Genomic DNA, 23,534 nt, shown 5'->3' on the forward strand with positions numbered 1-23,534 from the left:
CTGCATATGAGAAAACTACAATGGCACCTAAAAAGTGTATGGTCCCAGCACAGACACAGCCTAGAAGCAAGAATACCTCTCATTCCCTGCCTTCAAAAAGAGTTCCTATGGTGGGCACAAGCATGCCAAGCAAACAAGGGTCTCCCCTGTGTTTTACCTCCAGCAAAGTAAACCTTGACAACAGATTCATCAGACTATGCCTGGGGTGCACATATGGCAGGACAATGCATACAGGGCAAATGGCCTACAAACCTAAGGCATCTGCACATCAATCAAAAGGAGATGCTAGCCGTACAAAATGCACTAACAGCCTTCAAGGACCTCTTGCATCCAGGGCAACTTCTAATAAGGACAGACAACACCACAGTAATGTGGTACATAAACAAACAAGGAGGAACGCACTCCTACCCATTATGCAGACAGGCAATGACCTTGTGGAACACAGCATTAACTTACCAAGTACAATTGCAAGCACAATTCCTGCCAGGAAAGAAAAACATATCGGCAGATGAATTAAGCAGAAATTTAACAGATCCCCACGAGTGGAGACTACACCCACAAGTATTCTCAATGATAATTCAAAGATGGGGACCACCAGACATAGATCTGTTTGCCTCAACCAGCAATTGCCAGCTACAAAAATTTTGCACAAGGACTTATCATCCCCTGGCCTGGAAAGTGGATGCCCTGTCATTCAGTTGAGCAGCATTGTCAGTCTACGCCTTTCCCCCTCTGCCTCTACTGGCCAAGGTACTACTAAAAGTCAGATCAGACAGACCACATATGATCCTCATTGCTCTGGACTGTCCACGTCAGCACTGGTACCCACTGCTACGAAACCTGACTCACAGTCCTCCATGGATCTTACCTCAATTCCCCAAGCTCTTAACTCAACAAAACTCTCAGATCCTTCACAGTCAACTCAGGACCTTAAACCTAGCTGCATGGAAGATACCTTAAACTATCAATCAACAATCCTCTCAAAGGACGTCCTGAATGTCATCCTGGAGGTCAGAAGGCCCAGTACCAGAAAAACTTACTCAGACAAATGGAAACGATTTTGTGCATGGAACCAGGCCAGAGGTCTAGATCCTGGCATCCCAAACATTCCACAAATACTCCAATATTTATCTGAGATGCTACACAAAGGACTCTCTTTCTCATCTATAAAGATCCATGCTTCAGCAATTTCAGCTCAATATGATACAGATACTTCCATTTTCTCTCACCCTTTACTAAGGCAGTTTCTCAGAGGAGCAAAAAATATAAGACCCCCCAGAAAACCACCAACTCCATCTTGGGATCTAAATTTTGTGCTAGAAAAACTAACACTACCTCCTTTCGAACCAGCCTTTTCAGTGGATCTACAATACCTTTCATGGAAAACAGCTCTGCTGCTGGCTATCACCTCAGCATGCAGGGTCTCAGAACTACAGGCGCTTATGGCAGTGGAACCTTTCCTCATTTTCCATCAGTGTCTTTACGAACCAACCCCTCCTTCCTGCCAAAGGTAGTTTCCAGTGTGGCTCTCAATCAGACCATTGCCCACCTTTTATCCAAACCCTCAGAATAAAGGGGAAAGACTCCTTCACTCTTTGGACATTCACAGACAGTTGCGTTACTATTTGGACAGGACAAACGCCTTCAGAAAATCTGACCAACTATTTGTATCATATGCAGCAGGTTCAGAGGGAAAGCCTATTTCCAAACAGACCATCTCCAAATGGATAGCACACTGTATCCGCTTCTGCTACTCTCACCATGGGAAACCAGTGCCTGCTAATATTAGGTCTCATTCTACCAGGGCTACAGCAACCTCAGCAGCCTTCCTCCGAGGAGTCCTAACAAAGGACATTCTGGAGGCAGCCACCTGGAGTTCAGTGCACACCTTCACCAAACATTACCACCTTCCACTATACTCAAAGACCAGGGCTGGCTTTGCCACTGCAGTTCTGCAGGGTATCTTAGCTGCGCCTAACCCAGTTTAGTTCCTACCACCCAACCATAGCTTTGGGACTCAACCCAAGTGTGATGACTGCAGCAGCATAGCACGATGAACATAGTACAGTTTTGTACCTACCATAAATGTAGATGTTCGAGGGCTTATGCTGCTGCAGTCCAGGTTACCCTCCCTCCATCCCCACTTCCTAACAGGGGTTTCTTTTATCTATAGGTACATCAACCTTCTGGATGCATGTCTATATGGTGTATTTGCTTACAACTACCACTATTGTTTTTCTCTAAGGTATGGTTTGCAAGCCACTTATTTTGCCTTATTAGATTGGGGCAACTGACATCTGGGGCAACTGACATCTGGGGCAAGAAAAACTGAAGAAAATGGCATCGGCTGCCTCTTTTATACCCCTGCCGCACTGACGTCAGGGAAGAAGCGACGACAACTGACGCCGGACCAAGGCTTTGGAATTCTGGCCGACTGTGGGACCGCCTGACGGCAGGATAACCCAAGTGTGATGACTGCAGCAGCATAAGCCCTCGAACATCTACATTTATGGTAGGTACAAAACTGTACTTTATGGATGTCATTTTGGAGGCCAGGAGGCCTAGCACCAGGAAAGCTTACTCAGAAAAATGGAAGAGATTCTGCACCTGGAGCCAGGCTCAAAGCCTTGACCCTCTTGTTCCAAACATTCCTCAGATTTTACAATACTTAACTGAGATGCTGGACAGAGGCCTATCCTTCTCATCAATTAAGATCCACACCTCTGCCATTTCAGCACATTACAACACGGATCCTCCTTTATTTTCTAATCCCTTGCTAAAGCAGTACCTCAGAGGGGCTAAAAACATAAGACCGCCCCGGAGAGCACCAACACCAACTTGGGACCTCAATTTCGTTTTGGAAAAACTGACCCTACCACCTTTTGAGCCAGCCAATACAGCCAATCTAAAATTTTTATCATGGAAAACAGCTCTGCTCCTGGCAGTTACTTCAGCATGAAGAGTCTCAGAGCTACAGGCATTAATGGCAGTGGAACCTCTTATAATTTTTCATCAGGACAGGGTATCTTTAAGGACAAACTCTACCTTTATGCCAAAGGTGGTATCTAGTATGGCTCTTAACCAAACCATCCATTTGCCAACTTTTTATCCAAACCCCCAGAATAAAGGGGAGAAACTTCTGCTTGGACAAAACAAAAGCTTTCAGGAAAACTGAGCAACTATTTGTAGCATATGCTGCAGGATCACAGGGCAAGGCTATCTCAAAGCAGACTATATCCAAATGGATGGGACACTGTATTCGGTGCTGCTACACACAGCATGGAAAATCAGTCCCAAATAACATTAGGCCACATTCCACCAGGGCAACAGCCACTTCAACAGCCTTTCTCAGAGGAGTACCTACCAAGGAAATTTTGGAGGCTGCAACTTGGAGTTCAGTGCACACCTTTACCAAGCATTACCACCTGCCTCTTTACTCTAAATCCAGAGCAGGATTTGCCACTGCAGTTCTGCAGGGCCTCATAGCCTATCCTAACTCTTTAAAGACCAGCCACCCAACCTCAGCTTTGGGATTCTACCCAAGTGTAATGACTGCAGCAGTGTAACACGATGAACATAGTACAGTTTTGTACCTACCGTAAATTTAGATGTTCGAGTGTTCACACTGCTGCAGTCCAGGTTACCCTCCCTCCAAACCCCTCTGAACTAGCTGGACTTATCTATACCTTTCTATCCTATACAACCTTTGGGGTGTATTTGCTGGTAACTGAAGGTATTGTTTTTATTGTATATTTTTGATTAGCAATATGTATTGCCTACCTACTTGGGGGCACCTAACATCTGGGGCAAGAAAAACTGAAGAAAATGGCGTCGGATGCATCTTATATACCCCTGGCGCACTGACGTCAGGGAAGAAGCGACAGCAACCAACTCCAGGCCAAGACTTTGGAACTCAGGCCGACTGCGGGACCGCCTGACAGCAGGATAACCCTAGTGTAATGACTGCAGCAGTGTGAACACTCGAACATCTACATTTATGGTAGGTACAAAACTGTACTTTTTATGTTTGGTTTTGTTTTACATTATTTGGTAAAAGCCAACTAGGTGGGGGGCTATGCCCCCAACACCCTCCCTAACTATATATACTAACACCAGTATCACACTACAGTGGGGAAAAGGACATATACCTTTGACTTGCCTTAGAGTACTACTTGTCAGTGAAATGAGTTTTTGGTGAAATGAACTTTAGGTGATTTGGTGTCAGTGAATTGGTCTTTAGATGAAGTGATACAATCCATCCATATATATATATATATATATATATAGAGCTAGATGTGCATATATATATATATATATATTTATATATATATATATATATATATATATATATATATATATATATATATATATATATATATATATATATATATATATATATATATATATATATATATATATATATATATATATATATATATGTATATAAAATGTGTGTGTGTGTATTACTATATTTACGAGTCTTGCAGACCATTGCATATCATGTAACTTTTGGATGATACTGGATAAAAATGAAATTGAATAAAAATGAAATTGATTCCTGCACTGTATGTTGTTACACCCTGAGAGATACGGAGTGTGGATTATATTGCTAATTGTGTAAATAGACACAATTTTTCTTAATTCTACAAATAAATGAATGACTAAATAAGCACTGAGAAAGGGATAGCTTTTCTTCATATGAGTTCGGCAGTTGCCATCTCTCTGTCTGTAAATGTTTCTATTTATTATTCATTCATTTATCCATTCTCTGGTATCATGGGAAATGTTGGCTTAGTGGAAACACTGATAATAACTGTATTTACCACAGTTTTAACATATTGAAGCCTCTCATGCCACATTTCATCAAAGAAAATACCTCACTTATGCAAACAACTTCCTTTACTGAGTAATATCTTGAGTGCAAACAAAGGCATACAGAGATAAAGTAATTTCATAAAAGTACCAGGGGTAGGAATTTGCTACAATGAGTGGAAACAATTTGGGCTGTAGAAGTCAAGCCTGATGTCTGGGGGCTCTGCAGCTGAAGTCCCAGTAGGTAAGACTACTGGAACATATATCATAGCTGTATCTACTCAAACTTACATTGTTACGGTAAGACCTTCACGATTGTAGTTTTTTAACTTTACGCCAGTTTCTTGGAGTTGTGATTTTAATATTTCATTTTCGGTTTGTTCATTGTGGGACTTCACTTTTAAATCAAAGAGGGTTTTTAACTTTTAGGTTCATAGATTAGTACTAAGCTAAATGCCCTTGCGAGCCATTTTAAGCCTAGCCATTTATCCCTTGTGAGACTCAAACCCTGCACTTTGTGCTTGCAAGACAAACACCTTAACCATTAGGCCACCCTCCCAACTCTAAAAAATCCATTGAAGTTCCCTGACTGGGAATCGAACCCGGGCCGTGGTGGTGAGAGCACCAAATCCTAACCACTAGACCACCAGGTATTTTCTCATTCCTGCCACAATTCTTCCATCTCCATTACAATAAAATAATTAAAATAATTACAACTTGGGTCTGAAACGGACTTCTTTTTTTGTTTGTTTAAAATTAAAGCACCAAGTCATTTTGCCCTTTTTACAGTTTAAGTACTGTTTTTACTAATTCCTTTAAAACAGCTTCTTTTTACTTCTGATGTGTTTTAGTTTGGCTTTTAGGCAGCTGCCCAGACTGTTACTGCAGCCATTTCATGCTTTCCATGTTGTTCCTTAAACTTTCATTCTTTTTTTCAGTGAACCCAAATTTGCTTAACCATAGCTACTTATTTTTTTTGCACTTGTGACGCCATTTTGCTTAGCACTTTCTAGTTCATTGTTACGTTTCACTGTTCTGAGTTTTACAGAAAGTGCAGAGAGCATTTTGGACAAAGCAACATTTTTTTTTTTGTTTCGACTTCTCTTTTGCTGATTAAGCTCAGCCAATAACTTTTAACACTTTTATTTTCATTTTAAGAACCCATCTCTTCCAGTTTTACTATTGATTGACTCTGCTTTTAGTCAGCACCCCTGGCTACTTCGGTAGTTCTACACACACTGACTTAAAACTGAAGTTCTGTTCTTCAGTTGTATTTCTAACTTTTTACATCATTTAAACCTACAGCTACCACTGTCAAAAAAGTTTCAGTTTGCAGAGTTAATTGCAAAACACCCATTTGGTTCTGCCTATCAGAAATATTTTGCTGCAAAGCATTCTCTTTTTCCTGCACCATAGTACTGGTTGTAGCCAAACTTAGATAGTTAACACCATTTTGTTTTGTAAACACAGGTTGCTTCATTTCTGCAGGGTCTATTACGTGCTTTCTTTCCATGAAAGCAACATTATTTTTAGCACATTTGATGTCCTTCCATATCACTGTTGCAGTATTCTGCACCTTATGGATCTCCTGCTAAGGAGAGGCCAACACCAGGCCAGAATACCAAAGCCTTTAGATCTTGTATGTGCCATACGTTACACATACAGGATGTAGGGCATATAGGTGATATAGGGATGCAGTTACCTAGAACTTCTTTGCCGCTATTCTGAAACCATTGATTTTCAGTATGAAAGCCCTTTGCCATGCTAATACGTAACCATTAGATAAATGCCCTGTTGTGGTCTTTTTTTCTTACTTATTTTTGTTTTTGTTTTTTTTTTTTGTTTGTTTGTTTTGTTTCCTTGCAGTTCATGTCATCCAAGAAGGGAAAATGTCAGTGTTGGAGGCAGATTCCCCATAAGGATCATCAAGAACAGTGTTTCTTTTGTTTGGGTGCTTCTCATGACCATACTTCCTGTAGTATTTGTACAGCATTTGTGCCTAAGACATTTAGAAGTTGGTTGTCTTTCCTGACCATTTATCTAGAGAACCAGCAGCTTAAACAATTGTCCCAAGGTAGCATGGCAGAATCAATTAAACCCGAAGTACTACCAATAGGCAAGAAGAAGGTCCAGAAATCTTGGCCAGAATCTTTTGCTGTCCAGCTTCCACTGGACATCTGTCTAGAAGCGGATGATAGCTCTGTTGGGCATTTAGTGTCAACTTCAGATTCCTCTGCCATGACCTAGTAGGAGGCTGGCATGAATCATTCCTTTTGCATGTCCTCTGAGCCTTTGCAGGTGTATGTTCCAGACATTGAGAGGGGAACCACATTTCGTTATCTCAGAAGACGTTAGAGGGATTCCACAGATTCAGGTCAGAGAAGAAGACTGGGTACCCTGACTGTATCTTGTCAGGGGTCAGAACCTCTGGTGTTTGTTAGGGCAGAAGACTAATCATTCTTCTCTTCTTCCTAAGGACCCTCCGAGGGAATGGCAAGAGATTACTTAGGGCCTGTTTAATGCCTTAATGGCCCTGAAGCCTCCATAAGGGGTTTCTGTGCCTACTCCCCCCTTTGACTTCTATTCCTTCTAAAAGGACTAGAGAACTTGATTCCTCAGATGAGGATTCAGAGTCTTATGAAGGGTCTGATGAGGAGGAATCCATTACCCATGAGTCTCCTTTGGAGAAGATGTCTTTTGGGGACACACAGTAGCCAAGGTGATGGAGTACTTTAAGTGGGATTCTTCTTTGGTGTATAACATCCAGAAGAGGCATTATGAGTTGTTTCTGGTGAAAACACCTAAACATTCTGCTTTGTTGGACACTTTTATAGCTGCTCTAAGACTTCTGATTCTCACCCCTCCTGCTCCCAAGAAACCTGATAGGTTCTACAAGGTTCATGAGGATTATCAATTCCTGTTTAAATGTCCTTCCACTGATACTGCTGTGATGTCAGTATTCTCTGGCAAGCCAAGTTTTTGCTCTCTTCCAAGCTCCTGCCTTTGGATAAAGACAGTAGGACCATGGAGAGGATTGGAAAGCAGGTCTATACTGCTACCACTTTTGACTTTAAGGCCATTAATTAACTTATTCTGCCCATGATTGCCCAGCCTTGTAAGGTTGTTTCTGACCTCCCTGATTCTATAGGAAAATCGGCAGTTCTTTTTATTTTGGGTTCTACCTCGCAGGTGGCTCAACACTATGTCAAGTACAGCTATGATGCTGCTGATACCTCTTCCATAGATTTGGGGTTTGTCATCAGGTGTTACGTTTGGCTTCATCTGCAGTCATTATCTGAGGACATTAAGGCCAAGCTGATGGATTCTCCTTTGGATAATAAAAATCTCTTTGGGACTGCTGCTGTCTTCAAGAGAAAGGTAAAGCTTCGCAGGACATTAAACATATTTTCTGTCCCCCATCCCTAGGTTCCAGAGGAACTACCCTACTTGGTCTAACTTTGTTCACAGGCAGCCTCTTCAGGCTACTAAAGGCAGGAAGGTGGTAAGTGAGCTCCTCCTGCTATGTTTTCTCAGGCTTCTGTTGCTCAGAAGCCTTCTTTCCCTGACAAGTCTAGATCTCTTTGACATTTTGCCCCTCAACCCTCAGCCAGGTTCTCTTGTTTCTTCGGTTCCCCCTTTGTCTTCTAAACTGGCAACTCATCACCTCAGATTCTTTGATTCTGTCCATCATCCATCTTATTTACTTCATGGTGTAGAAGTCTCCCCTCCCCCTCCTTTTTCATGGATTCTTCAACCTTCTTGAGAGCAGCTTCCCCAATTCTCAGAGGTTCTTAGGTCCCCGATGGACCAGGGAACTCTTCAGCCTGTCCCTTCTTCCCAAGTAGGAAAAGGGTTCTTCTCCAGAATGTTCCTAGTTACTCTAAAGGAGGGAACTTGGATGCCTATTCTGACTCTCTCCTTGCTCAACACCTTTCAAAAGGTTCCTTCCTTTCAGATGCTTTCTCTTCAAACCTTGTTTCTTCTGCTAATGCATCAGGCTTTGCTGGTGTCTTTGGATCTGAAGGATGCTTCCCTTCATATTCCTATTCACCATCTTGTCCAGAAATTTTTGAATTTCTCTGTTTCTTCCTCTCATTTTCAGTTCTCTGCTTTGCCCTTTGGCCTCTCTACTGCCCCAAGGGTATTCACAAAATGCTTAGCTCCTGTGATTGCTTTTTGCAGGCTTCAAGGCACTGATATTTTTCCATATTTAGATGACCTTGTTTTTAAATCTTTTTCTCCCATTTTCCTATTACAGGCTCTGGAGCCCACCTTATATCTCCTTCAAAATCTGGGGCTCACTATCACCTTCCAAAACCTGTCCTGACTCCTTCTCAGGATCATGTGAATCTGGGCTGCAGGATTCAGACAGTGACAATGTTGGCCACTCTTTCAACTCCCAACGGTATTGTCCTTGACAGCTTTCTTTCAGTATGTTCTTCCTGTACCTGCCATTCTAGCCAGGGAGGACATTAACTGTTATGGTAATATTTACACAACTGTACTTTCTTGCACTTATTGCCTGTCTTGCCAGTCATTTTCATCATAGGCAGTTTGCAATTTCACAACTGGTTTCCCCAGGTTTATTCACAATTTTCTTTCTTGTAATATACAACAACAAAACTATTTTTACTGTTGTAGGGGTTTAACAAACATCAGTTTGACAAGCTGTCACAAGACTTATGGCAGAGAAATTTCACAGCACATAACCTTTTCTGTAGCATGTCTCTAGTGCAGGGTTGCCAGATTTCCAGCCCCCCAGGTAGGGACAAAAAAAAAAAAAAAAAGAAGGTCTCTCACGGCAAGTGAAGACCAAAAAAAAGGTCTTCACAGTAAGTGAAGACCAAAAAAAAAAAAAAAAAAGCGGAACACAGTTCCACATTAAAGAACAGTAGCTCTGCACTAAACACTGAGCTTCTCGTGTTTAATGCATTGCAGTTCCGCATTCAACACAAGTAGCTCCGTGTTTAGCAATTTTTGATTGGCCCGTATGCCAGGTATACGGGACAATCAAAAAAAAAAACAAAGCGGAGGCTGGCTGGGATTTAAACTGGCAGGGCGGGACTCGGGATCAGGCTGCTGATCTCGGGACAGTCCCGCCCAAATAGGGACGTCTGGCAACCCTGCTCTAGTGTGACACCAGCAGAGATTTTTTTTTCTTTTCCTAGCACCTTTGAACCGCTATTAAGATTCATTTTTGCTGCTATAGTATGTTCATGAATAAGCGCAATGTAATTATCTTTCTCTTTGTAGGCATAAAAATTCCTCAGTAGTATGGATTCAGTAATTAGAAAGATTTTTTGTTTTGCTTCTCATCCACTTTGTAATAGATTTCTTGCTAAAAAAATGTCTCCAGATGCCCAGATTGAGTTACCTGGAATAGCTCTGTTGAGCAAAATCTGGGCATAAAACCAATTAACCTGCCAAACATGAACTAAGAGTCAGTGACAGGACTGAAACTGGAAGTATATGATATGATGGTACAGAGAAGGCTGGATATCCTATGCATTCAGGAGACAAGATGGAAGGGCAGTACAGCAAAGCCATTTAACTTGGGATCCAGAGTCTAGTGCATGAGAGGACAGGGTAGAAATGGTTTGGGAATTGTGCACACACTCCCACTGGGAATTGTAGTGAGGGAGAGGTTTCAGAAGATAGTGAAGGATGTCATCAGAATTAGTGACAGACTCTTGGCAATAAGACTCCAGTCTAATTTATTTTTATTTCTTTATTTAACATTTGTTTATCGGGAAAGTCTGCCTGGGATAGAGCCCATTTTCATTAGAGGCCTGGGGAGAAATGCTCCAGATGCATGTCTTTGGAATGTGGGAGGAAATGGGAGCTCCCAGAGGCAACCCATGCGAATGCAGGGAGGACATGCAAACTCTGCACAGAATGCACCCCCAGCCAAGAATCGAACCGGAGAACCTCTAGCTGTGAGGTGACAATGCTCACCACTGCACCACTGTATCACCTATAATAATAGGATAGCATTCATAATCTCAGCCTATGCCTCACAGCAGGGTTGTGATACTGAGGAAAAGAGTGCACACTGACTGCAGTTGCAGGACCTAGTAGGTAAAGCAGGATATCAGTAATTGGTGCTGATAATGGGTGACCTGAATTCACGTATGGGGCAAAAAGAATAAAGAAGGAGAAGCCATTCTAGACTTCTGTCTGGCAAATGCTTGATAGTGAACAACACATGGCTCAGAAAGAGACACAGTCACAAGATCGCATACAAGAGTGGCCAACATACAACTCAGGTAGGCTTCCTCATAGTAAGGAAAGGGCACTGAGGAAAAATCAGCAATTGTAAAGTCATCCCTAGTGAAACAGTTGGCCCACAGCATAAACCACTGGTTGCCACAATCAGCAGTAGTCATAGAAGGCTGTAAGGTTAACGGAGATCGGGCTGAAGACTTGGAAGTTGACTGGAGAGAAACCACGACAGTTCAAGGAATTACTCAGGGTTATAGCACCTCAAGAAGAAAAGGAAATAGATGGAGTTGAAGAAGAATGGCAGCACCTCAAAACAGCATGTGTGAGGGCTACAGAACAAATATGCAACAGAGCCAGGTTTGGAAATTAGGTACATAATGAAAGCTGGTGGTGGAATATAGAAGTCCAGGAAGTCATCATAAGAAATAAGGAGTGCAGGAAAATGTGGGAGATAGAAAAGACAGACCAGGCTAGTAAGGAATACTAGTATGCTAACAGAGGCTAAGAAAGGAGTTTAAATAGCAAAGAACAAGTCATTAGATGCACTCTACCAGCTTCTGGAAAGTGATTCAGTAGATGGTACAAAGAAACTGTATCAGTTTGCAAGGCAGTGGCAGAAAGATAAAGAAGGTAGTCAGATGACACCCTTCATAATGGATGCCAGCAACAACCTGCTCACCAGTCAACAGGACATCAAAGACAGACGAGGAGAAGGAGTAGTTCCACCAGCTTATGAATGAAAAAAAAAAACACAGAAGCTGTACTGCCCTAAGCACAGCCTATGATGAGAGAAGAGGAGGATCTCACCGTAGAAGAAGTAAGAACAGCACTAAAGAAAATGAAGTCAGGGGAAAGCAGCAGGCTCTGATGAGGTCACAGCAGGCATGATAAAGATGTTGGGTGAGATAGGGGAGAAAAGGGGAGAAGTGGCTCTTAAGGGTATACATAGCAGTACAGAGAGAAAGGCATATCCGAGGTGACTGGAAAATAAATGTACCCATTCCAGTGTTCAAGAACAAATGTGATATTAACAACTGTAGGTAGTATATAGCTATCAAACTCCTGTCACATTGTATGAAAGTTCTGGAGAGGGTGATTGATAATTGAATACACAGAGTAGTAGAAAGTAAGATGGGAAATGCACAGTTTGGATTCAGATCAGGATCCAGCACAACTGACCCAGTGCTTGCAGTGAAACAGATACTTGAGAAGAAAATAGAAATGGGAAACAAGTCCAACTGCACATTTCTAGACTTGGAGAAAGCATATGACAAGATCCAAGAAATCTGATTTGGGCAGTCATGTGGTGGTTCAAAATTTCCATTGGTAGAACTAGTGCAAGTTATGTACAAGGACCCAATGACTCAAGTAAGGACAGTGTTTGGTCTCACAGACGGGATCCCAGTGGGAGGGGTTGTGCATCAGGGTTCAACTCTGAGCCCACTGCTGTTCATACTGGTGATGGACTACATTAGCAAACAGGTTGGCGGGGACAGATCAACAAAGCTGCTGTATGCAGATGATGTGGCAGTACAGGCAGACTTCAGCAAAGGATAGGGAAATGTAATGCAAAACTGAAGGCATTTGGGATGAAACTGAGTACAGATAAGATAGCTGTAATGGCAGCAACTGGGAGAAATCCGAAGAAGCTGAGAACTGAGATAGAAGGGAAAATAGTGGAACAGGTTAACAGCTTCAGGTTTTTGGGAGGAGTGTTTAGAAAGGAAGTCTGAATGAGGAGGTCAAAGCTAGAATCAGAGAAGCTGCAGCGTGTCAAGTGTGATGCATGTCAGAAGAATGCCAAAGAAGTTGAAAAGTAAGGAGCACAAAATAGTGGTGAGAGCCAATCAGTGAGACATGATTTAAAGCCACTGACAGAAGAAGATAAGTGCAAGGCTAGAATGCATTCCATACATTTAGATGAGCTACTACACAGACAGGGACTAAAGGTGGAGGTGTTTCAATTTGCATCAGAAGTAAACATACCTCAAGGTTGGTCAAACAGGACAGTGCACCTGAGTTTCTCCATGTTTGAATCACCATAGTCAAAATTGCATACCACTTTCTTGCAAGCTCTAGGTCCCATCTTTGACCCAGGATACCCGTAACATGTATTTAAACTTACTGGAAACACTCAAAATCCAAGCCAGTACCATATTCATGGGTGACTTTAATTAGCACACTTTTAAATTGGAGTCATATACAACACCAAGAATGCAGGGATAGAGATTCCTGTACTTTGTAAGCACAAACTCCCTGACAAGATTGCCAGTCATCAACCAATGGCTCAAACATACTGGATCTTGTTATCACTAATACGAGAAAGTGCTCTACAGCCCCTTGTGTAATTTCCTTTCTGGTAAGGTCAGACCACAAAAATAGTCTCCTTTGAAGTAAAAATAAAACCTGGAACCCCAGCTAACTCTGGAATGTTCAGGAACTACTCTAGGGCTGACTTCTTAGTATTAAGTGATAACCTGGTAAAATTTCAAGCCTCCCGCAAAACCCTGATAACTCTGCTGCCAATGCAGAACTGTTTGCAAAAACCCCATACAAGCATATTAATAGCTGAATGTGGGCAACTGTATCCACAAGGAATAAGTACAGAAATATCTTAAAAAACAAACTACCCTGGTGGAATCACAACGTCAATAGTCTGTATAACAGAAGGAAGAAAGTATTGGCAAAAATTAGAAGGTGTAGCACCCAGCAAGATAAAATCACTCTTCTCAAAGTAAACAAACAACTCAGAGGACAAAATCTACCAGAGCCAAATATGAGGTAAATCTGTCCTCCCAGGCCAAGGACAACCTCAAAGCATTCTTTAGGTATGTCTCCAACCTGAAAGACAATATAGAATTGTGTGCACATCTACAGTGAGCCAGAAGATACAGCAAACCTACTGGCAGAAAAAAATTGGGCTCTAACTTTATCCCTCTGTCCCCTCAGCATCCTATCAAGAAATGCCATGAAAGATAACTCCTCCAACTACCCCTAAGGAACAGATCCTGAATGCATTCTCTCTCTAAGGCCAAACAGTGCATCAGTGGGCTCTGACAATATCCCAGGCTGCTATTGTAAATAGCATGAAGCATGACATAATCACTATTTAAGTGCAGCCAACAAACAGGCTTTTCACCTTATGAATGGAGAACAGCAACAGCCATCCTTCTACATAAAGCTGGCCCATCTACAGACTCTGGAAATTACCGGCCCATAAGTCTCACTGGTCTCATATGCAAAGGCATGAAAAGAATTAGCATGGAAATGATCAGTAATGACACAGAAAACCTCCAAACACTGGCTCAATCCAGTCTGGATTCGTTAGGAGCAGGTCTTGTCTACTGAATCTGGTAGATTTCTGTGATAAGGTCACCAAAGCAATGGACAATGGCAAAAAATGTTCACACTTCCTACCATGACCTGATCAAAACATGCGACACAATACCACACTTGGGCATTGTTGACAAACTCAAAGGCTTACATATAAATGCTTATGTGTCACCCAGTGGATAGCCAGCTGGCTCACAGAGTAGAGTCCACATCTACAAACAGTACAGTCACCAGTGGAGTCCCAAAGGGATCGGTCCTGGTGCTGCTGCTTTTTGGAATCTACTTCTCTTAAGTTAAGGTCAGTGTCAAGGGCCTCTGTCTGACTAAATTTGCAAATTGCAAATTAGTAGCAGCCATAGAATCCCCCACTGACAGTAATTTTCTCCAAGTAGGACTGACACAGACAAATAAGTGGTGTCAGACCTGTAGACTAATCCTAAGCACCATGAAATGCATGAGTATCCATTGGGAAGTCAGCCACTCCTGGTAACTACACAGACAGAGTTGACCCAGTAGTCAGAGATGTGGGAGCACACAACTGTAGTTAGGAAGTCATTCTATGCTATGCAATTTATAAACAAGGTATGGCATCTAGGGTTAAGGAAGTCATTGTTCGCCTGTATTCAAGCACTCATTAGACCTATCATTGAGTACAGTGTCCCTTTGGTATGTACCTAGCCAGACATTCCCAACCATTGGAATGTCCACAGAGGTTCCTCACTAAATGAATACATGGTGTAAATAACATGTCCTATGCAGACTGCCTCAAAGCTCTATCCCTAAATTTTGTCTCCTCCAGGCCATTGAGGGGAGTTCTATGCCTGGTATACAAGACATCTTTGGACACTACTCTGATGGACCTTCATATTTGCAAAACTAACAGCACCAGAATTCCCCATTCTAAAGACTTAAACCTTCCCTGTGATATAAATAGGATCTGCTGGAGGGACAGGAATGTATCCCAGAGACTGCCCCTTCACTGCAACAGGCTCCCCATGTATGTGAAGCAGAGGTCCTCCCCAGTACAATTCAAGTGTAACTTGGAAAACTGGATGGGGAACTATAAATTTACCTCTGGTTTGGCATGTTTGTCTTTAATGGACACAGGCAGCTTGCAAAGGTTCATCCCCCAGGCCCTTGCTTGTAAATGTTTCATTTCTCAAGCCTCTGCGTAGACTACCAAGAGTACCAGAACTTATCAGAGGTTTGAGATGCATAGCTAGGCTTAAAAAGGCCCTGGTGGTCATTAGCCTAATACATACCTATGAACCTATGAGTAAGCGTTATTGTTGCAAGAATCCTCCATAAAGAGTATATAGTTGTATGAGATACCATAGATTCATAGATAAGCACTAGGCTAGCTGTCCTTACAGGCCATTTCAATCCTAGCTAATTTCCCTTTTTGTTCTCCAAATAACCTATCTCATTTGGTTATGGATTGGCCTTACCCATCCCATGGTCGATAACTATACATTACCCCTAGTCAGAATAACTGGAATCACACCATAGAAAATGTGAGGGGATCCATGCATTAAATAAAGCATTTAGGAGCTGCCTCTGTCAAGCAGTAGCACAGGGGCAATCCTGGGGTAAGTTTTCTGTTTTCAATCTATAGATCCAAGTTACGCTTGGATATGGACAGGGATGAACATTGTTTTATGTGAATGGGGAGTCTGTTCCAGAGCAGAAGTAGCCTCTATGAGATGTATCTGTCCTCTAAATCTGTTCTGTTAATGTTACAGAAGAGATTTAGATCCCTAGACCAAATATTTCTGATGCCATTTAAATTTCTGATGTGCAGTAAATCCATTGGAAATGGGTTGGAAAATGCCTTGTCTGGCATACAAGGCATTCTACAACCCATCAGTAATGGGTTAGAGAATTTGTTGCATGCAAAATACAGGTCACCTCTTAGCAGTCTGTATGATACCAAGTATAGTGATAGAGCTTTGAGTTGGTCCATGTAGTATATGTTGTTCAGAACCTGTGTCTTTTTAGTAAGGTACTCTGTGGACATTTCAGTTGTTCCTTGTGTCTGGACATATACATGCCAAAGGGGGCATTATGTTATACCACCATAATAGCAGATTTTAAGAGAGAGAGAGGGACTTGCAGCAGTAATATACCATCGCATTGTAGTGTTACCCTTCATTCTTTCATTCATTTGTTCACGCTCATGCATTCATTTTCCAATACCCAGTTTATCTTATTCAATGTCATGGTGGAGATGAGCTTGACTGGATAAAGAAGAAAACCATACTGAATGAGATCATTTATCACAGAATGAATATATGCATTATATGCAGGCACACAACAAATGCACCCGTGGTCAATTTATACAACTACTAATCAAATAAGCCCACATTGATATATAGAAGATATGCTGACTTTACACCATATGTGGAACCAAACTGGAGAACCAAGCACTTTGAAAGAACAGTGTTATTCACTGCACATCATCTTAGTTTAACTACAATGAAACTGTAATATTTATTAGTGTGCTTACTTTTTGTAGGTGTTAGTATATTACAATTTTAAGTCATATTGCTAATTTGGTAGGTTTTTGGTAGAAGAGCAGAAGGTGGAATGATCTGACAATGATCTGACATTTTATGTAGGGGCACATACCAGTGATAACAATGGTGTATCAACATGAGACAGACCACCACCAGTTCTTGCCAGGAGACAGTTGATTTCCAGGAGGAAAAAACTAGATGGGAGCTAATATTGCTAATCATTAATTCCAAACTGCTTTACTGCAGAAGTTTTAGTCTTAAAGAACTCCAGTTACTGCAAGTATCTCCCACATTCTTACAGAATAATAAATGTGTACTATTTACTTGTGATATACTGCTAGACTGAAAGGAAAGATGTTAGTGAACTTTTTATTGCACTTTATTTTTTCATGTTCATTTTCCTGGAACACTGGAGTGCTGTATTATAAATTAATTTTGACAAATGTATATTAAAAAGTTCACATGACAGATTTTAAACTGCTCCATACTGGTGTTTGGTTTTTTTTTACTCCAGGGGCATGGTGATCATCACCCCCCCCCGAACCAATTAACCCATTCATTTTCCCTCATCAAGGTTAAGAGTTGGTCAAGATGAGCAGTCATTAAAGCAGCCATTGGGGGTTTGAGGACTTTTCTTGTTACAGCCCTATAAGTGCCCACAGAATCTCAGCTAAGGAATGGAAAGTGAATACACGATGGGCTGACTTTGCTGTCTGTCTCTAACTTCCACAAGAGCCATTAGCAGCAAACAGCCCCAACCGATTCCAAGTACAGGAAGTTTTTTCCTTGTTCTCCACCAGAGAAATCCCATTCTATCCAGCTGCTCACAAACACCCCCCCCCCCCCCCGAGAGGAGATTGGTCCAATTGGCCCAGCTGTCAGTCCTGTCCTTCACTGCCTAGACAGCTAACCAATCCCAGGTCACTGGAATCACAGCTAGGACTCCCTTCCTGTGTGCCACAGAGTCAGACAACTTGTACATGTTATTACCTGCAGTCTACCACCTTCAGGACATTTTCTCTTAAATCACAGAAATATAGCTGCTGTTACTAATACAGTTGTTCTGTCAAATATAGCTGCTTTCATTAAAAATGTAGGCTTTCTAGAAATGTTTAAATTGATATTAATATTTCTGTTGTTTAATGGAATATGCTATAAGGAATGGGATGCTTGAAACTAAATTTGTTGTGCTGTATATTTTCAGTATTTTGTTAGTCACTGCTTCTGTTGTTTATATGGTAAAATGTTATATCCTTGGACAATTTAATGAACTTTTTCTTGCTGACATTATAATATCTGGAAACAAGTACAATATTTTGGGAATCATGAGAAAGACTTATTTCTTAAATATATTTTTTCTCTGTAGATTCTAGATGAAGTTGAAAAACGGCGTGTAATTTCTCCTGCTCTTGTCCAGCCATTTATGAGAGGCATCATGGAGGCCCCTTTTCCAGCACCAGGCCGTAAAATTTCTGTGAAGAATTTCCTTCCAGGGTCAGGTACTGAGGTAAGGGAAGTGTAGTTACAAATAGAGAAACAGAGTGCACTTTTAAAGAAGCTTGGTCTCACAGTTATGAAGTAACTCTGACTATCTGCTGAAAATTATTATGTTAATGTTATAGCAAATAATCCTGACACTGAAACTAGTGAGCAGTAAAAGGTCAGCAGTTTAAGATGTAAGAAGTAATATTGTATATGGGATGCTTATTCTTCTCTATATTATTTATTTCTATTTTAATATGTTCAAGCAGTCATCGGGAGAGATGAGAACAGTAACAATGTAATTTAAACTTACAAACGTGTACTGCTTCAAAGATATTCTTATACTGAAGAAATTTTAGACCTGATCATATTTTCAAAAAAAGATAGCAGCCAAAGAGCCCTATTACGATTGTTTTTCATATGCAAGTAGATTTGCAGAATTAATATCCTGTATAACCTCCAGTCTGTAAATAATTTATTTTTTTAACAAAAAACATCTTTATTAAATTATCACTGATGGCATAGGCAGTTGTACATTTATATAAATGAAAACAAACCATTTGAAAAATATTTAGTGGCAAACGTTATACATCACTTATAATCTAGCCAGTCATTGTCAGTTAAATGTTACATAGCTCATTCAAATCCTGCCTTTTTTTAAAACTCATTCCTCCACCAAAACATTATTCTGCATGTATTGTTCCCACAATTCCCACTTTTTCTATGTAATTTACTCCTACCCTTTTCTAAAGATCCCATTTCCAGTTGTTTTATCTCATTTACTATATTCACTATTTTTACTACAGTTGGTTTAGATTTTGATTTCCATTTTCTAGTAATTGCTTTTTTGGCAGCAACCATAATTAGGCTCAGCAAAGCCTTACTATGTCTAGGTAATTCCAATTCTATATCTTAGCTAAAAAATCACTTCCTTAGTGATACCAATTTACTCATCCAGTATTTCTGATAGAGTAGTCTGCAGGGAATTTTTAAAGTCTGCCAACTCATTACACTCCCAAAAAATACGTTCCCAAGTACCTCTTTATTCCCTGTCACTCCAATATTTGCTGTCTACCTGAGGAAAAATTCTTTGGAGTCTACCCAGGGTATAAAACCAAGCAAATATCCTAAATCTTCTAGACTTTGTTGCATATTTGGTCATCATGCATATATACCTCTGTTGTTTCTTTGTGATTTACTTATATAGTTTCTCTTCCCAGTCCTTTCTAACCTCCTCTGATTGATTCTTATAGTTATCATGCAATAATTTATATGTTGTACTAATTACCCATTTTTTAACAGCAGCTTCTGTTCTAGATTTTACTAAAAACTCTACCATTGCTGGTCTTTTGCTTAGGCTCCCCCTATTTCTTTCTCTTTGGCTATACTCTGATATCAGTCCTTGGTAGGGAAGGCAATCTCTGCCCTGCAGTCTAAATACATTCTTGGCCTCTTCCCATTCTATTACCTTTCCCTCCCGAATTATTTGCTCCTAATACCTTGGTTTCTTTGCCAGTTTTCTCCAGTAAATTCCAGCCCCCTCTTGTCTGTTGTCTGTGTCCCTAATTGCAGTCATCCCTATCGGCAGAATCTTCTTTCTCCATTCCCGTTTTGGCTTAGTTCTTAGAATACTTTGTTACTTTATGAATATAATATTCTGCATGGTTATTGTTATTCTCCTTAAGGATCTGCATCAAAAATCCCAGTCTATCCATGTGTTTTGAGCTTCCTCCAATTTCATCATCATCCCTTTCTACTTTAAATTACAGCTTTCTGCTTGTGCTATGTACAGGACCCATTTCAACTTAAACTTGTTAAAATAGACATGTTATTTATATAATGTTTCTCTGGTATTTCTAGCAAAGTCAACCAACAGGCAGTAATAAAAAATGTTCTTAAATTAAAATTATGGGCCAGATTCCAAAACACTTAATCTCAGCATAATACTGTAGTGTAAGGGCCCGTCTATCACACAGTCTTACTTATGTAGGGGTAAGTCAGTTACATTAAGAGTAAGTCTTTAAGAATCGGTCCCTATGAGTCTGTGGTCCCAGAGAATACAGCCCACAAAACTTCCTAAATCGTTTTAATTCCACTTTAGATTTGTTCAAATAAAGTTTTCTGCTGAAGAAATCCCAAAGAGAAGCTAAAAATTTACAGTAGAAGAAGACATGCAAGAAATTGCCCTAAAAGGGATTGCGTGCATTACAGCTACCTGTGCAGTTAAGAGAATAGGTTGCTGATTTTAAGCATCGTAACTGATCATTAATTGGGTATATAAATTTATGTAACACAGATCGATTTATAAAACAATTTCCAAAGATTTTCCTAGTCAGCACAGTTAAATTAAACATATTAAGTGCTTGCCACAAACTGAAGTACAAAAAGCATGTGATAACAGATAGTAATTTTAAGTAACATCTGTAGACTACCATGGCTAAATGATCCCTTCTATGAGGACTCTTAACAGTTCCTTGAAACCTTAGTCTTTAAGATTATAACCTATTAATCACCAATGATTTTGGCATCAATGAATAATTAATGATAGATGCGTTACATAAAGGTAGGCTATTTTTCATACAAATTTGATGGATGTTAGTAAAATCCTCAGATTCTTTCATTGGTGAAAATAATTTCCATCAAATACTGTACCATTCAACTGCATATTTAGCTTTAACGCTATTAGCTGAAAGTATCTGATAATATCTTCCAAACTGATGGGTATAAGTAAAAGTTCTCACAACATGCCTTGAACTTTCAGGTAGACCGATTGACATTCCATTATGACTACAAAGAAAGTTAGTAATTCTTGGTTTAAAATGTATTTACATATGTAGGTGTATACATACACACTTGCGTGAGCACATAAACACACATACATACATATATAAATATTGCAACAAAACCCCACGACATTCAGATCAAATTTGTCTGAAAAGTGGTAGAGTTATGAAAAGGCTTTCTTGAAGGTAAGGCGTAGGGTTAGGGTTAGTACACCTTATTATGATAGGTGTGGGCTGAAAGATCATCTTTCAGTTAGCTATACTAGCTTTTCAGGAATGTTGTAAACAATTTAGCTCAATTTGCCAGACAGGTTGTAAACATAGTTTCTATTTTCCTGAATTCCAGGTTAGCTGAACAAATTGCACTAATTGTTATCAGTGTAGCAGTGGAATTCTAATATCAATTATCTGGTGATTTCTCCATATAATTACATATGTAGTGCAGGGCCTTCTTCAAACATCTGACTCCTTGACTCTTTGTACATTGCAGTGATGTGCAGGGGCAAAGCGAAATCTCCTCATTATTCTTACTTGTTATTGGGTAGGCCCACTGGACACGTGTTCCTTTTTAAGGGGGACCCAGAAGTGTTGCTGGTTCAATGACTTGCTCATGGTCTCAGAGTAACTAAATGGAGGCTGAGCAAGTCAAACTTTAGACGTCAGGAAACTGCTCTTTACCAAGTCATAGCCTTAATACTCAGTGCTAGTGCAAACTGCTAAACTTCACCCTGCCCATGTGCAAAGTATATGTTCGTTTTTAATGGCACCAATCAGTCTACACCATTCTACACCAGCAGTGAAGCTGACACAGACTGTGGTTTTAGGTCCTCAAATTCCAGCTGGCCTATCTCTGCTTTCTTTGTTACAGTAGATCACTGCATACCATCTGAATCAAGACTGTGACCAAATAAGTGTGGCACTGCTTTAACATTTGTGCTTGGCCTGTAGACTGGATATTTTACAAGAGAGTATTTTCTACCAAAGACAGGTCATTATCAATCCATAGCCTGATTTCAGCAACACATAGAAGATGAGGTTTCTATATTGCTATAGGAGTTATTCTTCCTGAATCAGTAGTGCCTTCAAATGATATTTACAAACCCACAGATAATATTGGGAGATCCATGTCAAACATAAAATGAAGGTCTACATTCCACCATCGCGGTCCTTCTAAGGAGTGTGTTTATGACTGTATGCACCATATGAAATGCAAATGCTCCTTTTTGTCCACCTAAGTTTCAGTGATATAAGCTAGACCTGTATAAGTTACAAATTCGAGTTCTCTTCTGACTGGCCTGGCATTTTCATGTATGTGCTATTGCTATGAGACAGAGTTGATAGCTCTGTCACCCAGTCGCAAACAAACATTCAGTACTGCTCTTGAAATAAAGGATTATGATCTGCACAACCCACACAGTGGTTGTAGTTAATTTCTGTAAAGCCCCCCCCCATAGCTGTCCCCTTCTCTCTACATACTTAAGTCTTGCCAAAGAAATTCAGTCTGCCATTTCCTTTATGGTCATGTTTTTATACCTCGTGTCTGTAAATTAATGCTTCCACATGTCTACTAAAACAACTACATCTAAACTGAGTACAGTGCTCCCTTTTGCATGTGCCTCACTGGACACTTACAACAGCTGGAGAGACCACAGAGGTTTCTCATCAAGAAAACACAGGGTACACAACAAAAGTCCTACGCAGAAAGACTGAAAGCTCTGTCACTGTATTCTATCTCCTTCATGCTGTTATAGGGTGACCTGTCACTGGCTTGCAGAGCAGTCTCTGACCAAGCCCAGGTGGTACTTCTACACAGTCACAAATCAAACTGCAAGAGGGTCACTTGCTCCAAGGATCTTAACCTGGCTTCTGACATGAACAGATCATGCTGGAGAAATGGATACATGTTCCAGAGACTGCCACTTCTCTGGAACATGGTTCCAGTTCACATGAAACAGAGTCCCTCCTTGACCCTCTTGAAATGCAACTTAGATCAATGAATGTGTGACTGCAGTTTCACTCCTGGGGTAGTGCCCATGTCCCTCATTGACAGAGACAGTCGGTATTAATTACGAGGAACTCTTATTTCTGTGAACTTTGCTTACCTAACCACTGACAATTGGGGCAACTCGGGATGAATCTGGCTAGGCTTGTAAGGGCTCTAGGGCCTTTAGCCTAGTAACCTTCTATGAGCCTATGAACCATGAATGTCTCCCTTGTTTCTCCTGTATTTCCTTTCAGATTTATTGCCTCTCACCTACATAGTGTATCTGTGTTATACCACAACATTCTCTTCTCTTTTCCATTGAATAAAGATATTATTTGCTTTGTAACCCTTCAGTTAGTTCATCTTTTTAGTAACATGCTGATCTTCTTGTTTCTGTATAGC

The 23,534-nt window shown here is 40.6% G+C and overlaps 1 protein-coding gene across 6 annotated transcripts in view; it reads left to right on the forward strand.

Annotated features, from left to right (window-relative positions):
• Positions 1-23,534, forward strand: part of DENND2A (DENN domain containing 2A) — a 2,268,767-nt gene that overhangs the window by 1,434,853 nt on the left and 810,380 nt on the right. For all 6 annotated transcript variants that reach the window (XM_044088248.1, XM_044088247.1, XM_044088242.1 and 3 more), the window contains one exon: positions 18,250-18,390. In XM_044088248.1, coding sequence (XP_043944183.1) covers positions 18,250-18,390 — 141 coding nt within the window. The remainder of the gene's footprint in view (positions 1-18,249; positions 18,391-23,534) is intronic.

The sequence above is a fragment of the Protopterus annectens genome, chromosome 11.part0, assembly GCF_019279795.1.
Source record: "Protopterus annectens isolate FY-2018-M chromosome 11.part0, PAN1.0, whole genome shotgun sequence".
Taxonomy (NCBI): Eukaryota; Metazoa; Chordata; order Ceratodontiformes; family Protopteridae; genus Protopterus; species Protopterus annectens.